At 33.8% G+C, this 15,380-nt stretch overlaps 1 protein-coding gene across 1 annotated transcript in view; it reads left to right on the top strand.

Annotated features, from left to right (window-relative positions):
* Positions 1–291: 291 nt before the first annotated feature.
* The window catches only part of ACTR10 (actin related protein 10), a 33,729-nt gene continuing 18,640 nt past the window's right edge, over positions 292–15,380 (top strand). Inside the window, exons 1-9 of the mRNA XM_069091807.1 lie at positions 292–398; positions 1,103–1,185; positions 4,563–4,671; positions 9,706–9,813; positions 10,832–10,899; positions 11,193–11,272; positions 12,096–12,131; positions 14,339–14,418; positions 14,502–14,575. Of these exons, the coding sequence (XP_068947908.1) occupies positions 390–398; positions 1,103–1,185; positions 4,563–4,671; positions 9,706–9,813; positions 10,832–10,899; positions 11,193–11,272; positions 12,096–12,131; positions 14,339–14,418; positions 14,502–14,575 (647 nt within the window). The 5' untranslated portion in view covers positions 292–389. The remainder of the gene's footprint in view (positions 399–1,102; positions 1,186–4,562; positions 4,672–9,705; positions 9,814–10,831; positions 10,900–11,192; positions 11,273–12,095; positions 12,132–14,338; positions 14,419–14,501; positions 14,576–15,380) is intronic.

Below are 15,380 nucleotides of genomic sequence, written 5' to 3'. Positions count from 1 at the left end.
TAGACAGAAGATTAAGGTTCATCTCAGAAAAGTTCAGTGCCTTGCCCAAGGTCACACCTCCTGTGAGTAACAGGGCGGATTCAAACCCCGATCTTCCTGACTTCCAAGTCGTGAGTGAAGAGTTTTACCTTATCCAAGAGCTTTGATTCTTGCTTCTTTGACATTATTAGAGTAATCCTACTTATAGGCTTTAGAGAATATTGTTGATTTGCATTGCTATGCTCCATGTCATTCACTTCTTTTTTGGGAAACAAGAAAATTAACTCCATCAGGGTATAAAAGTTATGTAAAATGTTTGGAAATATTTTGACTTTATTATTTTCAGGTGTGGATTTGCAGGAGAAACTGGCCCAAGGTGTATAATCCCTAGTGTAATCAAGAAAGCTGGAATGTCCAAGGTACTTTAAACCACTATGGAAAATAAATATTTTATCATAAAATATTTTGTACTACTTGATAAGAATTTTTAATTAAAGTTTTATGGTCACATTTAATACTCTTCGACTTTTGATAAATGTTCCCTTTCCATAAGCCAGATGGCTTCTCACAGCTACTTAATAGTACAGTAGAATAGAAGGAAGATAACGAAGAATTATTTGACATGTTTTTCTTTTTTAAACTGGAAAAGTTTATTACCACTGACAAGTAAATTTCCGTAATATTTCCTGTTCCCAAGTGAAAATAATATATGATCTTGAAAACTTTTTAAAAATCATATAGCAACTCTCACATAAGCTAAAAATGAAATATGTATTTGTAGTATCATATAAAAAAATAGAATTATTTTTCAAATCATGGGAAACCCACTTGCTTTATAATGCTATTACGGTACAAAAGAAATCCTGCTGACTATTAACTCACTGACCCCTTTCGTCCTGATTTATCTTTAGTACTTTTCTAAGTACTTTTGACTTACAAAAGAATAAAATACCTAATAAAAATTTTACATTGCCTTTCAGCACCAAATAATTATATTGGTTTGCAAAGAACACATTAGACTTTAGCTAAGAATTTCATGATTAAGTGAAAGTATCTTTTAAATCTATGAAACAGATTGTTTTGAACTATAGGTAAGCCACTAATGACATTTCAATCTTTTCAGTCTATTAAAGTTGTTCAGTATAATATTAATACAGAAGAATTGTATGCCTACCTAAAGGAATTCATCCACACACTGTATTTCAGGTAAGAGTTGTCTTTTTTCTTTTGTTAGCAACTTCTGTTATCAGCTGTCTTTCTTTAAATCCATGAACATGATATCTGTCAGTAATATTTGGTTGCTTTGTGTCACCTTCACCGGTTTTAAAGTAAAGTTTACCCTCCTAACATCCATTTCTACTTCCCCGGTTTCAATCTTTCTAACAGATAATTGGAAAGTATAGTGGCATGTAGGTTAAAAGGACTGCCACGGAGAAAGGGAGAGTACTTGAGGATGCCAATATCTTAGGTTTTGGGGTGACTGTTTTGCTTGAAGGATGGACTAATGAACTGGTTTGTAAACAATCCTGTTTCTACATTATAAGTTTGAAAATAAGATATTTACATAGAGAAATCACAAATACATGTAATAAAGTAGATATACTAAATATATCTTTACAGATAATAAGGCAATGGAATAATAACTAATACAGGGAACATCAGGAAAAGATACAGACCTAAATGGAGATTTTTTTTAATGACATCGTGAATAATTAGTATGTCAAAGGATATATCATAAAAACAATTCATTATGTATAACAGTGAACCCATTTTGTATCTGCAGCAATCCTCAGCAGAAACATCTCTTAATCTCTCTCTGCTTCATGTTTCCTCACCTGAAAGTCCTTTCCAAGCTCTAAATCTATGATCGCCAATACATTAACAAAACAAAAAGAGGGAGGATTAATGATCCGAGGAAGCAACTTTTCTTAAAAACTAGAAAATAACCTAAAATCAACATAAGAGAGAAAATTTTGAAAACTAAAGAATAGGTAAAATGGAAAACAAAGTAATATAGAATTATTAAACAAAGGGGTGACTAGGGGGCACAGTGAATAGAGCACTGGCCCTGGAGTCAGGAGGACCCGAGTTCAGATTCGGCCTCAAACACTTGACACACTTACTAGTTGTGTGACTTTGGGCAAGTCACTTAACCCCAAATGCCCTCCAAGAAAAGAAAAAAAAGAATTAATAAACAGAATTGGAAAGTTCTTTCTTTAAGAAGACTGACAAAATTGATAAAACTTAGCTAAGTTAATCAAATGAGAGGCAAATCACATCACTAAAATAAAAAAAATTGCAACAGAAAAGAAATAAAATGAAATAACTGGACTGTTATACACAATTACATGCTGGAAAATCAAAAACTTAAAAGAAATGGATGATTATTTACAAAAATATGAAATATCTAAATTTAAAAAATTATCATCTAGATATTATAGATATCTTAATCTACTCTCAAGAAATGAAATTGTATAAACCATAAAGCAGCTACTAAAGGGGAGGGGGAAGTAACTTTGGTCCAGCCAGATATATAAATAAATTCTGTCAGGTGCTTAAAGAACAATTAAAATTACATAAATTGTCAGAAAAATGGGAATGAAAATACTGTACTAGACTTGTTTTATGTGCCAAATAAGGCCCTACCACCTAACCCAGGGAGAGATAAGGCGAAAAAATGAGAACTGTGGACCAGTATCACCAATGAATAATGATGCAAAAATGTGAAATAATCCTTGCAAAAAGGTTACTAGAATATAGCCGAAAAAATGTTCACTGTGTATAGATACACTTATATAAACACACAAAATTAAAGATATAATTTTAAAATAATATCATAAAGTAGTCTTCAGAACACTTGGATGCTGGTTTAAAATAGAAAAGTTGATCAATGGGACAAAATAAATTTATTCAAGGATCAGAAATCAAATTAGAAATCAGAAGAATCAATTTAATTAAATAACCCCACTTTAGTAAACCAGAAGATATAAATTACTGAGTCAAGAATTCCCTTTTTTACAAAAACTTCTGGGAAAACTGAAAAGACATTTAGAAGAAATTAGGTTTAGACCCACATATTTAAACACATACCAAAATTGTCTTCAAATAATAAAAAGTTAAAAAAAATGAAGGGAGAAAAAAGAACAAGTAACTTTCATAGCTGTGGCTAATGGGGAGAATTCTTTCCTAAACAAGAGATAGAGCATACCCCCAAAAAAGTAGCCAGTTTGTATTATATGAAATTTTAAAGCCTTTACATAAACCAAATCAGTGCAGGTAAGATAAGGAAAAAAAAAAACATAATCAGGAAAAGAATAGCTTTTCATCAAATATCCCTAGTAAGAGTTTTATATGCAAAATGTATTGGGAAATGTAAGATCAAAAGTCATTGCCTAATAGATAAGTGGTTAAAAGTTATGCGCAAATGATTCTTAATTGAGTAACTACAAGCTATTAACCATATGAAAGAATGCAGCACATCACTGATATCAAATCAGAATAACTCTGAGATTTCACCTTATACCCAGCAAATTGGCAGAGATGATAAAAAATGGAAAGAGTAGGTGTTGAGGATTTCATGCAGATAAACAACACTAATACAGTATCATCAAAGCTATGCTTTGGGTCCGACGATTCTGAAAAGCATCCTGTAATCATTCTTCTAAAAAGTGATTAAAGTAACCATTCCCTGTAATCCAAAGATGTCACAAGTAGACATGTGCAACAAGAAAGTCCATTACAGAAAAAAGATTTTACATACACACGCAGTATATGTCTATTAATAAAACATTTGGTATTTCTACCTGAGGTTGCAGAAACGTTCTCTGTGTGTATCTGTATGTAGAGTCATACAATTTAAAAGTATCCAGAGATAGCAATCTCTCTCAGTCTCTCCCCATATATATAGATAAGAACAGATATGGATGTATATTTGTGTATACACACACACAACACAATATTCATAGCAGCACTTTGCCTGGCAAAATATTAAAAGCAAAGTGGGTGCCAATCATTTGGGGAATGGCAAAACAAAATGTCTTACATGAAGATAATGGAATATTACTGCGTTATGATAAATTATGGATTCAGGATTCAGAAGTGGTTGAGAAGACTTATATACTGGTGCAGAGCAAAATGATTAGAATCAATCAAAATAGACTTAATAACTCCAGCAAGGTAAAGAGAAAGAAAATGGAATTGAACACATAATTATAATTATGAAGATCAAACTCTACCCTGGAGAAAAGTTAAGAAAATGGGCCTTTTTCCCTTTGTGGTAGAGTTGGGGGGCTATGGCTGTGCAAAATTGAACTCCTTTGATGCATAAAGGTATTGTTGTGGGGACTTGCCTTCCTTCCATTAGCTCTTTTGCATATTTTATTTGCCATTATATTAAAGTACAGTTTTAATCAAAAGGTTTTTTCAGGTGCTCTGAGTTTCTGTGCAACTACCCTGGGTGGCTTCTTTAGTTATAAACTGTCTTATAAATTATTGAAGTGTCATTTCTTAATACAGAAGAAAATCTCAAAATACCACTTTTTCTATGCATTTTTATAATCTTTACAAATTTTATTATTTTTCAGACATCTCTTAGTGAATCCCAGAGACCGCCGAGTTGTGGTTATTGAATCTGTACTGTGTCCTTCCCACTTCAGAGAAACACTCACCCGTGTTCTTTTCAAATATTTCGAGGTATCTACTTTTTAATTAAATACCTAGATTATTTTGAAGTAGTATTCTGAAAGAGGAACAATAGAGAATCTTGGTAAGTTTTTTCCACTACTTACAGTGTTGCACTGGTTTTTTTTTTAAACGTATACAATGAATAATGTATTCAGAAAGTGAGATCTTTTGGTAGGATAGATGAGAGAGATGAACTCAAGGTCACTTTAGAAATAAATACTTATTATGTTGCTTGAAAAAAAAGATTGCCATAGGATTCCTTCAGTTACCTGTTTTAGTTCAACACTATCAAATTTGGAATACTAACAGGTTTTTTTTTTATTTAGCTAGTTTTTATTGTCCTGCTTCAAAAACTCTTTCAAATTCGAAAGGAACACTTAGCGATTTGGAGTTTTTAAACATTTTTATTACCTATTGATGCTTTCTATTCTGACTCTCCTAATTATTTCTTATTTCAAAATTTCAGTGGATATAGCTACTCCCTCTACTAGGGCAATCCCCTCCTCAGTCTTCAGGAATTACACTGTGCCTGAAAACAGCTAATGACCACAATTGCAGCTTCTTGTCTAATGATGAACATGCATGTTTTGGTGGTTTTTTTAAGCTGTCTATTAGGGAAGATTGAGCATTTGAACCAGATTTACCTTGAAGATCTTCACCTGCCAATTATTTTTAAATTTCTTGGTTACTAGGTAAAATTCTTTTAGTTTAATATTATAAAAGCACTTTTAAACTTTAATGTTACTTCAGAAATCATGTGATACATGGATAACCTGCCTAAAAATGTTAGTTGATTCTGTGAAAATATAATGAAACAACATTACAGAGACTAGTTCCATAACGAATGTGAAAAGAACATTGCAGTGGGTTTCATGACTTTATGGTACAGATTGGGTTATAATATATTAATGATTTTAGGACAAACTTAGGCCAATATACCTATATTTAAAGCTTTCAACAAACCTAGGAAGGTGGATGGCTTAGTAGATAGAAAACTGGACCTGGAGTCAGGAAGACCTGAGTTCAAATTCAGTATGAGACACTTATTAACTGTGTGATCCTGGCCAAGTGATTTATTAATTTATCTGCCTCAGTATCCCCATCTGTAAAATGGGGATAATAATAGCACCTGCCTCATAGGATTGTTGTGAGAATCAAATGACATATATACTTAGCACAGTGCCTGACACAAGGTAGGCATTATAATTGTTCCCTTTTTTTCCCATTAATTTTTGAAACGCCAGTAAAGGGGTGTCTGGGTGGCGCTGTGAGTAGAGCACCAGCCCTGGAATCAGGAGGATCTGAGTTCAAATCCAGCCTCAAACACTTAACACTTACTAGCCTGTGACCTTGGGCAAGTCACCTAACCCCGATTGCCCTGCCCTCCCCCCTCCAAAAAGCAAAAAAAAAAAAAAACAATAAAATAGAATTAGAACCACCAGTGAAAACAGTTAACATTGATTATTAGATTAATTCCCTCAAAATAGAAGTTTGTAGGTAGTTGAGAGAATATTTTTGCATCAGAAAGTAGAAATACCAAGTATTTTATTATTAGAAGCATTTATAAAATCACCTGACTCTTCTACCAACTGGCTCCTACTTCCATCAGAGAAATTTTTTGTTAAAATACAAAAAGTTATAAATCTTGCTAATGAAGCATATTAGCAAGCAGAAGGCTAGTGCTAATTAAGATAACAGTTAAAATTTCATGAGGTTGTCTTCATAGATTCTTGATAGATTTAACTGAAGGCACAGTTTGATATCACTGTAGCGTATTATTCCTCAGTTAAAAGTAGAAAAGGGTATCAATCTTAGTTCTGCCCTTTTGTAAGAAGATTATGGTATAACTACTTCAATCTCTTTTAGATAGGACATATTCTCTTTAAGGAACAAAAAATACATAAAGTTGTTTTTTTTTAACACTTATAATTAGTTAGAAACTTTTCGTTGTTTACATTTTTAAGCCAGGCTTTCCAGATTTTTCCAAAAGGAAAAAAAAAAATTTAATCCATATCTGAAGAAAATGAACTATTCCCCCTGAGCTGTTAGAAACATGTAAGCTACATTTATAGTTTCTTAGCCCTTTACCTGTTAAAGTTTTGAAGAGTTTTATCACATATCAGCATTCCTATCTAGATAAGAGAACATAGCCAATAATTGTTTTGTCTGCCATATATTCCGTACTTAGAAAGTACTACCCTTTTTTTTCCCCCAACAAATCTTTAGCTGATCTTTGTAGCTCTAGTTAGTATGATTAAAACATTCTGGAGAAAAGGGCTGTTACCTCCCAGTTTTAACCAAGGATTTAAGTAATTTGATGTATCAATTTTATTTTTAACTGCAATGTAATTTTTTTTTTTTTTTGCTTTTTGGAGGGCAAGTGGGGTTAAGTGACTTGCCCAAGGTCACATGGCTATTTTTTGTGTTAAGTGGGCCAGATTTGAACTCAGGTCCTCCTGACTCTAGGGCCAGTGTTCTATCCACTGTGCCACCTAGCTGTCCCAATGTAATCTTTTAAAATACAGTTTCTTTCACAAACTGTGATTGATGTTTAATTATTCCTTCATAATTTTGAGAAGATGTAATGTAAAAAAGTATTTGAGAAATGCATTTGGCTTTTTTTTTTTCTTAAATTTGGGGTGGTTTTCATGGAATTACCAAATTTTAGGGTTGAAAGGGATTTCAGAAGCCGTATGGTTTAATCATATAATGAACTGACTTAGCCTTTTACATTTAGCCTTTCCTTACTTTCCCCTATTCCATTCCCATAATTCTATTCAATTCAGCAAGGCATTCTGCTAGGCAAATGCAGGAAAAAAAAAACAGTTCCTACCTTCAATAGTTTACATTCTGCTGAGGAGGTAGAACACATACACAGGTAGATAAATTCAAGATGATTTAAGTAATTTCTAGAGCACTCAAAACTAGAAGGGTTAGGAAAGGATAAGTTGCAACCGTAGCAATGCCTTGGGCATTCTAAGAGATGGAGGTAAAGAGGGAGTGTATTCCAGACATGGGGAACAACTTATGTACAGACCTAGAGACAGGAGACATAGAGAGGGTGAAGGAGAATAATACTGAATTACTGAATGTAGATTTTTTGTTTAAGAAGTTGGTGTTTCCTCAATTGGTAAATGGTCAAAGGACATGAACAGGCAGTTTTTCAATGAAGAAACCAACATTACATATAGTCACATAAAAATGCTCTAAGTCATTAGAGAAATGCAGACTAAAAGAACTTTGACATCATCTCATATCTATCAAATTGGCTAAAATGATACAAGAGGGAAATGACAAATGTTAGAGGGGACATGAAAAAATTAGGACATCGATACACTGTTGATAGTAATTGTGATCTGATCCAACCATTTTGGAGAGTAATTTAGAATTATACCCAAAGAGTTATAAAATTATGTATACCCATTGACCCAGAAATACCACCATTATTTCCCAAAGTCATCAGGGAAAAAGGAAAAGAAGCTATATGTTCTCTTTGTGGTAGCAAAAAACTGGAAATTGAAGGGATGCCCATCAATTGGGGAATGGCTGAATAAGTTCTGGTATATGATTGTGTTGGAATACTACCATACTGTAAGAAGTGATGAGCTGGTTGATTTTAGAAAAACGTGGAAAGACTTGCATGAAATAATGAAAAGTGAAACAAGCAGAACCAAGAGAATATTATATACAGTAACAACAATGTCATTCAAAGAATAATTATGAACAACCAAGTTATTTTGAGTGTTACAAATACTTAAATCATCTACAAAGGATCTATGAAAGAAGGTGCTATCCATCTCCAGAGAAAGAATTGATAAATGCTATGCATAATATTGTTTTACATATGCTCATTTTTTTCATTGGTATAAGAGAAGTTCACAGTTTCATATGTAATTCTTTTCCTTAATATTTTGAAATGTTTTTTGTTGTTGATATTTCAAATTCACAATAAAAAACATTTTTTAATTTTGGAAAGACAGGTAGGAACTATATATTATGGAGGGTTTTAAATGTCCCTTCTCACATCCATCTCCCTACTTCTGCATTTCATCTCCCCTCCCAAAAAGAGAGAATAAATTAGAATGCTGTTTAAGTATTACTCTTTTTTTTTATTTTTATTTTTTTTGCTTTTTGCTTTTTGGTGGGGAAAAGGCAGGGCATCTGGGGTTAAGTGACTTGCCCAAGGTCACATGGCAAGTAAGTGTTAAGTGTCTGAAGCCAGATTTGAAATCAGGTCCTCCTGACTCCAGGGCTGGTGTTCTATTCACTGCGCCACCTAGCCACCCCCCTAATTGTTACTCTTTAGGTAAGAACCTAGAGGTCAGGAAAAGTTATTTTCCTTCTTTGTAATATTTCCCTCAAAATATTTTGACCCTTTTTTAAGCACTCAATAAATATAAATGAATTAATCAAGCAAACATAAGACTTTATTTTTATAAATATAATGGGTAAGAATCATAATTCAGTTTTACTTTAGTTTCAGTTCTTAATTTTCTCCCTTCCCTACCCATTGAGAAGGCAAGAAAAACAACCCATTACGTGACTGTAATACATAGTCATACAAAACAAATTCCTTCATTAGCTATGTCCAAAAAAGAAATGAAAACTTGCATGATTCCACACTCTGATTCCATTACTGTCTGGAGGTGAATAGCATGTTTCATCATAAGTCCTTTGGAACTGTGGTTGGTCATTATGTTGATCAGAGTTATTATGTCTTTCAAAGTTGATTATCTTTACAATATTATTATAATTGTACAAATTATTCTTCTGGTTTTGCTCACTTTGCTTTGTATCACTTCATACAAGTCTTTCTAGATTCTTCTGAAACTATCATTTCTTCTAGCACAAATAATATTCCATCACATTCATGTATCATAATTTATTCAGTCATTCCCCAGTTGGTGAGCATCCCCTCAATTCCCAGTTCTTTGCCACTTGGTATGAATTACATTTTAAAAAACAGTTCATTATCAAATACATCATTTGATTGGAAATTGAAACTCAATCTGGTTTTTTTTTGGGGGGGGCGGGTTTCTTTAGGTTCCATCTGTATTGCTCGCTCCCGGTCATTTGATGTCTCTTCTTACACTTGGGATTAATTCTGCCATGGTATTGGACTGCGGATATAGAGAAAGCATGGTGTTACCTGTATCTTTTGCTGTCAGCAAACTCGAAGACAGATTCACTGGGCAAAAATTCTATTTATTAATATTTTTTAACTAATTTTAATTGTTTATTGCAGCTGCTTTTCACTGTATGATTACCTTGTAGATATGAAATAATATGGGGAAATATAACAACATTGACTACTTAATTCACAGGATATTTGATAGAGATCTCTGTTAGGAAAAGAGTACAGATATCATTTATCATAGGATCCTTTAGGTCCAAAGGATCATTGATTCTAAGTTGGAAGAGACATTAGAGATTATTTTATGATTCTCGTAGTTTGAAAGATGTAATTGGTATTTTTTAAGCTTTACAAATCCAAAGACATGTTTAAAGAAGGTGAAGCATATATTTTCTTTAGGCTGCTATTATAGAGAAATGTAGCAGCCTTGAGAATAAAACAAGAGGAAGGTCTTCTTGGTATTGTTCATACGTTCCACTGACATTGAACATCTGCAATGGAAAGACAGTATGCCTGGGGCAGTTTGGGATATAAAGAAAAAGATGGTCCTGGTGATCATGGAGCTTATAGTAGGAAAAATAAATATCTAGTCTCAGTAGAATGTGCAAATGCACTAAGAAAGGGATGAAGTGCTATTAGAAGTCAAAAGAGGGAGGGATTTCTTCCAGCTGGGGGAGGATATGCCCCTTTTGAAAAAAAAATGGTAGACCTATGGTTTCATCAGTGTAGGGAAATCAAATTGTGCCAGCTCCTTCAACGGCTACAGCTTAGCAACTATTCTGTAACTTAGAATCATAAGGAGTGGACAAGGGTTCAGGTAACTTAAATGTCTTGACTGTGGTCAAGGTATGTGTCCAAGGTAGGACTTGAAATCAGATCTTCTTGACTGGCCCTCTGGTCATGATATGCTTACCACCTCTCACAAGAATAATAAAAATTTTCAGCCAGATGTTGATTCAGAGTCCTGATGAAATATGTAGGCAAATCACAGTTTATTTTTATCAGTGTCATAATTGTTCCTTGACTACTTTATAGATATATGAAGGAATACCAATTCTGAATTGTTGGGGAGCCCTCCCCCTAGGAGGAAAGGCCATTCACAAGTAAGTTTTCTGGGAAACTGATGTGTGTTCTCTGATGACACAAAAACACATGCAAGCTGTTCGACCTCAATCTATAGAAAGCTCCCTAATATGGAAATTATTTCAGTTGTGCTGATCCTTCCCCTTTCTGGTCATCTTGTCTTTATTTATAAGCAAGAGGATGTTCTCATAAAATGCATAGGCTATTTTTTAGATCTTTTTCCTCATCTTTTGTTCAAAAGATATATCAAATTAAGTTTAGATTATGAGTTCCAATGCACTTGTATCACTAACCTTATTTTTAAAAACTCCAGGGAGTTGGAAACTCAGCTATTGGAGCAATGTACTGTTGACACGGGTGCAACTAAAGGACAGAGTCTCCCATCAGTGATGAGTAAGAAATGTTGAAATTAAACTAAGCAGGTGAAAGTGCTTTATGCTTGTTTCCAGTGTGTGTCTCCTTATTGTTACCACCAGTAAGGTGAAGGCATTGGCAGTTCTGTAGACCTGCATTTTTTTTAATATCTTGATAACCTTTTTCCAAAGTAATTTGTTTCTTTGCAACCCTATGTATTTTATTTTATACATTTTTAAAACATTCCGAGAAGGGGTCCATCAGCTTTCCCATACTGCCAAAAAGGTGCGTGGCACAAAAAAAGCTAGAGAATCCCTACTATAGACTGATATGATATTTCCTTAGCTCCAGATTGAAATATAAAGTGACTCCTCTGCAAAATATACAAATTAACACTAGTAGAAGTATGAAGGGGCGGCCAGGTGGCGCAGTGAGTAAGAGCGCCAGCCCCAGAGTCGGGAGACCCAGGATCAGTTTTGGCCTCAGACACTTAACACCCACACAAAATAACTGGCCGTGTATACCTTGAGCAAGTTACTTAACCCCAACTGCTTAAAAAAAAAAAGTATGAAGAGTCTCTAATAATAATTTACCAAGTATAGCATCACAAGGTAATTTCATCAAATGTTTGCTAGGGCACCAGGGCCAATGACTGATGAATTTTAAAAGCTGGCAAGTACAGTTAATCGTTGTACATATTTTTACTACCAAAATAGTTTTTTTTTTTTCATTTGGTTTCTCTTCTTTTAACATTTACTGCTATAATATTTTATTTGTATAGAAATATAAATATATTTTCTTTTTACCAATTATAATTTTACCTGTTGTAATTTTTTTATTCTAAATATAACTTCTCTCTCAGGCTCAATTCCAGAAGTTATTTTAGAAGACATTAAAGGTAATATTTTATACTGGTTTAAGCCCTGATTTTTTTCATTCCCTCCTAAAATGTTAATTTGGTTTCAGGTTTTCTAAGACACATGGGTATGTATGCCCAGTGAATACATATTTAAATAAATTTATGTGTGTGTAGTTTTCTAGGAAAAAGATTAATGTATACAGTACACACTATCTTTAAAAAACAACACACATTTATTAAAGCTCTAAAATAGGAACAGTACTTTGCTCCTAACTGGCCTCCCAGATTCATCTCAATATTCTAGTCCATCCTGCATACATTGCCAAAATAAATTTCCTTGGGTGCAGATCTGACCATGTAATTCCCATACCCAATAAACTCCAGTGTCTTCCCATTGCCTCTGAGATCATATATAAATTCACTTAGGGTTTTAAAGCCTGAAAACTGTCTCTACCCTTTATTTCCAGTCTTATTGGAAATTACTGTCACTCCCATACTTGGAGAGTCAGCCAATAACCTTCTCTCTGTTCCTCATACATCTTTCTTCACAATGCATTTGTACTGTCCATTTTTGCTCTTGGAATCATGCTACCATTTCGAAATACTTTCTTCTTCCTTTACCAATAGTATTTTATCGATGGAATTCTATTATTATGCATTTTTTAAAGAACAAATGTTTTTATAGGGAAAAAGATATGAACTGGACTTTAGAGGACTTTTTTTTAAAGCATTGCATTAATGTTGTTTAGCATTTTTTAGTATTCTTTTTACCTTCCTAACAAGAATTGTATACTGACATTTGAGTGGCTCTGTATTCAACCATTATGGGATCCAGCCCAAGTATATAGATTCTTACTTTACTATTGCCAATATACTGAAAATTATTTTAACTTTCAGTTTTATTAATAGTGCATTTTTATTAGAATTTTCCCAGTTTTTTCTGTTTGCCATTAATTTACTGAGAAAGGCTTGTAAAATATTTTTTTAAATAACTTATCTTTTGTGTACAACAACGCCTCATCATGTTATGGAAGATTCTTGAAGACTATGCCAGCGGATCTCAAGCTTTGTCATGTCCTATCAAGATGGCAAAGCTTCAAGTAGAACCTAGCAAAAGATTGCCAGCCAAAAGCCATCGAATTTTTGAAGAGGTTCATCGCCTCAAAGTTGGCCACCAGGTGGCAGATTCACTCTGGTTGCTACAATTTATGAAATAAGTCTGCTGTGATAGGAAGGACTTTTGATCTTTATCATTGGAGAGAGTACTCAAGTTGATGCAATCACAGATCTTTCAAGATTTTATAGAAGTCTGACAGGAACCATCTAGGATACTATACTATATAGATACTATATACAGATACTAAATATATGGATAATCATAGAATGATGGAATTTTAGGGATAGATGAGACCTCAATAGATAATGTTATCCAAAATTTTCATTTTATAGGTGAGGAATGTAAGGTCGTAGATTTAGAGCTGGAAGGGACCTCAGAGGCCATCTAGTTCAACCCCCTCATTTTTTAGATGAAGAAACGGAGGCCTAGTAAGATTAAGTGACTTACACAAGGTCACACAGACAGTAAGCGTCAGAGGTGGGCTTTGAACCAGGTTCTTTGACTCCAGAGCCCATATTCCTCCCACTGTACCAAAATGGTGAGACCCCCCAGAAGTTGTGACTTACCAAAAAAATCACTTAGTAGTAGAGCTTTAACTATGTTTCTTGACTCCCAACAATACCACATTGCATACTTGTGTATTTCTTATAATTTGAAGGTGGTAGAGATCTTAAAGTTTATTTACTCCAACTCCTTATTTTAGGAAGGGGAGGACACAGAGACCCATGAATCTAAATGACTTGCTCAGTTCACACAACTAGTAAGAGAACTGGAACCCAATTGTTGGCTCCAAGTCCAATGTCTTTCCAAAATACCTTATTTTAAATTTTCAAAGCCTGTGATTCATCTCTAACCATAATCGAGGCCTTTTTTTTAAATATGGGCCTTTCACTGACAGAACATTATCTGAAACTACCTTCAGATTGTTGTTTGGGAGAATCAAATGATAAATACAAAAGTACTAAAATGTAGGAGAATTAGGTAAATGTGTTAAACATACTTGTAGAGAATTCAAGTGAATGATTTATTATCAAGTGAACTAAAGATGAATAATGAAATTTTGTCTATATTTGATTTATCACAAAGCTTATTCACCACTTTTACCATCAAACTGTTCTTTTCTATTAAGTACGTACTTGTTTTGTGAGTGATCTACAGCGGGGGCTTAAAATGCAAGCAGCAAAGTTCAACATTGATGGCAATGCTGAGGTGAGCTTGAAGTACCCATTTATTTCTTGTTCAAAGATTAAAAGACATGACATCTTTCCTAATGCTTCTGTTTATATTTTTAGCGACCTTCGCCATCCCCAGATGTAGACTACCCATTGGATGGAGAGAAGATTTTGCATGTAGTTGGATCAGTCAGGTTAGACATTCTTTTTCTAAGCAGAATAATGAATCAAGCTTAAATTAAATTTTTGTTTACATATGTTTTCATAAGAATTTTATTTATAAGAATTTCAGTATTTTGATAATTTAGTTTAGCATCTGTCTTTTAACAACACAGTTTTAAGAATCAGAATCTTATAGCAGGAAGCAACCTTAGTTGCAGCTAGTCCAACTCCCTTATTTTACAGGTAGGGAAATTGAAGGTCTAAGCTAGTCATCGAGGCAGGAGCTAAAAACGGAGCCAGAACTGGAACTGACGTCTTCTGATTCTCAGCCTGGGCACTCCACAGCATACAGAGACTCGTCATTCATGATTAATTTAGTAAACAAATCTATAATTAGATTTTAGAACTAATTAGGAATCACATCACCTTTATGTGTATCGGACATTCACCCTCTTCTTCATTAATCGTTTAATGTGCCAAACATTGTGTTAAGTCTTGTAGATATAAAGACAACAGTGAAACAGTTACTGCCCTCAAGGATCTTACATTCTAATGGGGGAAATATAAATATAAATATATATATATATGTATACACACACTAAATATGTACACAACAAATACCTGCTCATTGGGGAGGGAGCTCCCCAGTGGTTACAGGGATCAGGGGAAGCTTCATGTAGAAGGTGGAATTTTAGCTAAGCTTTGTTTGTTTTTTCACGAGGTGCATCATGACTATATTTATTGGCTGTAATGCTCATTTGTATAGTTGTTTGTTTTTTTGTTCATTTTTCAGTTGCTTTATTAACTCCTGGTTTACACCATTCACTTCTGCCAGAT

This window comes from Petaurus breviceps, unplaced genomic scaffold, assembly GCF_028583685.1.
Source record: "Petaurus breviceps papuanus isolate PSGF00001 unplaced genomic scaffold, PetGlider_PUasm1.0 189, whole genome shotgun sequence".
Classification (NCBI taxonomy): domain Eukaryota; kingdom Metazoa; phylum Chordata; class Mammalia; order Diprotodontia; family Petauridae; genus Petaurus; species Petaurus breviceps.
This window is presented reverse-complemented; position numbering and strand designations above follow the sequence as displayed.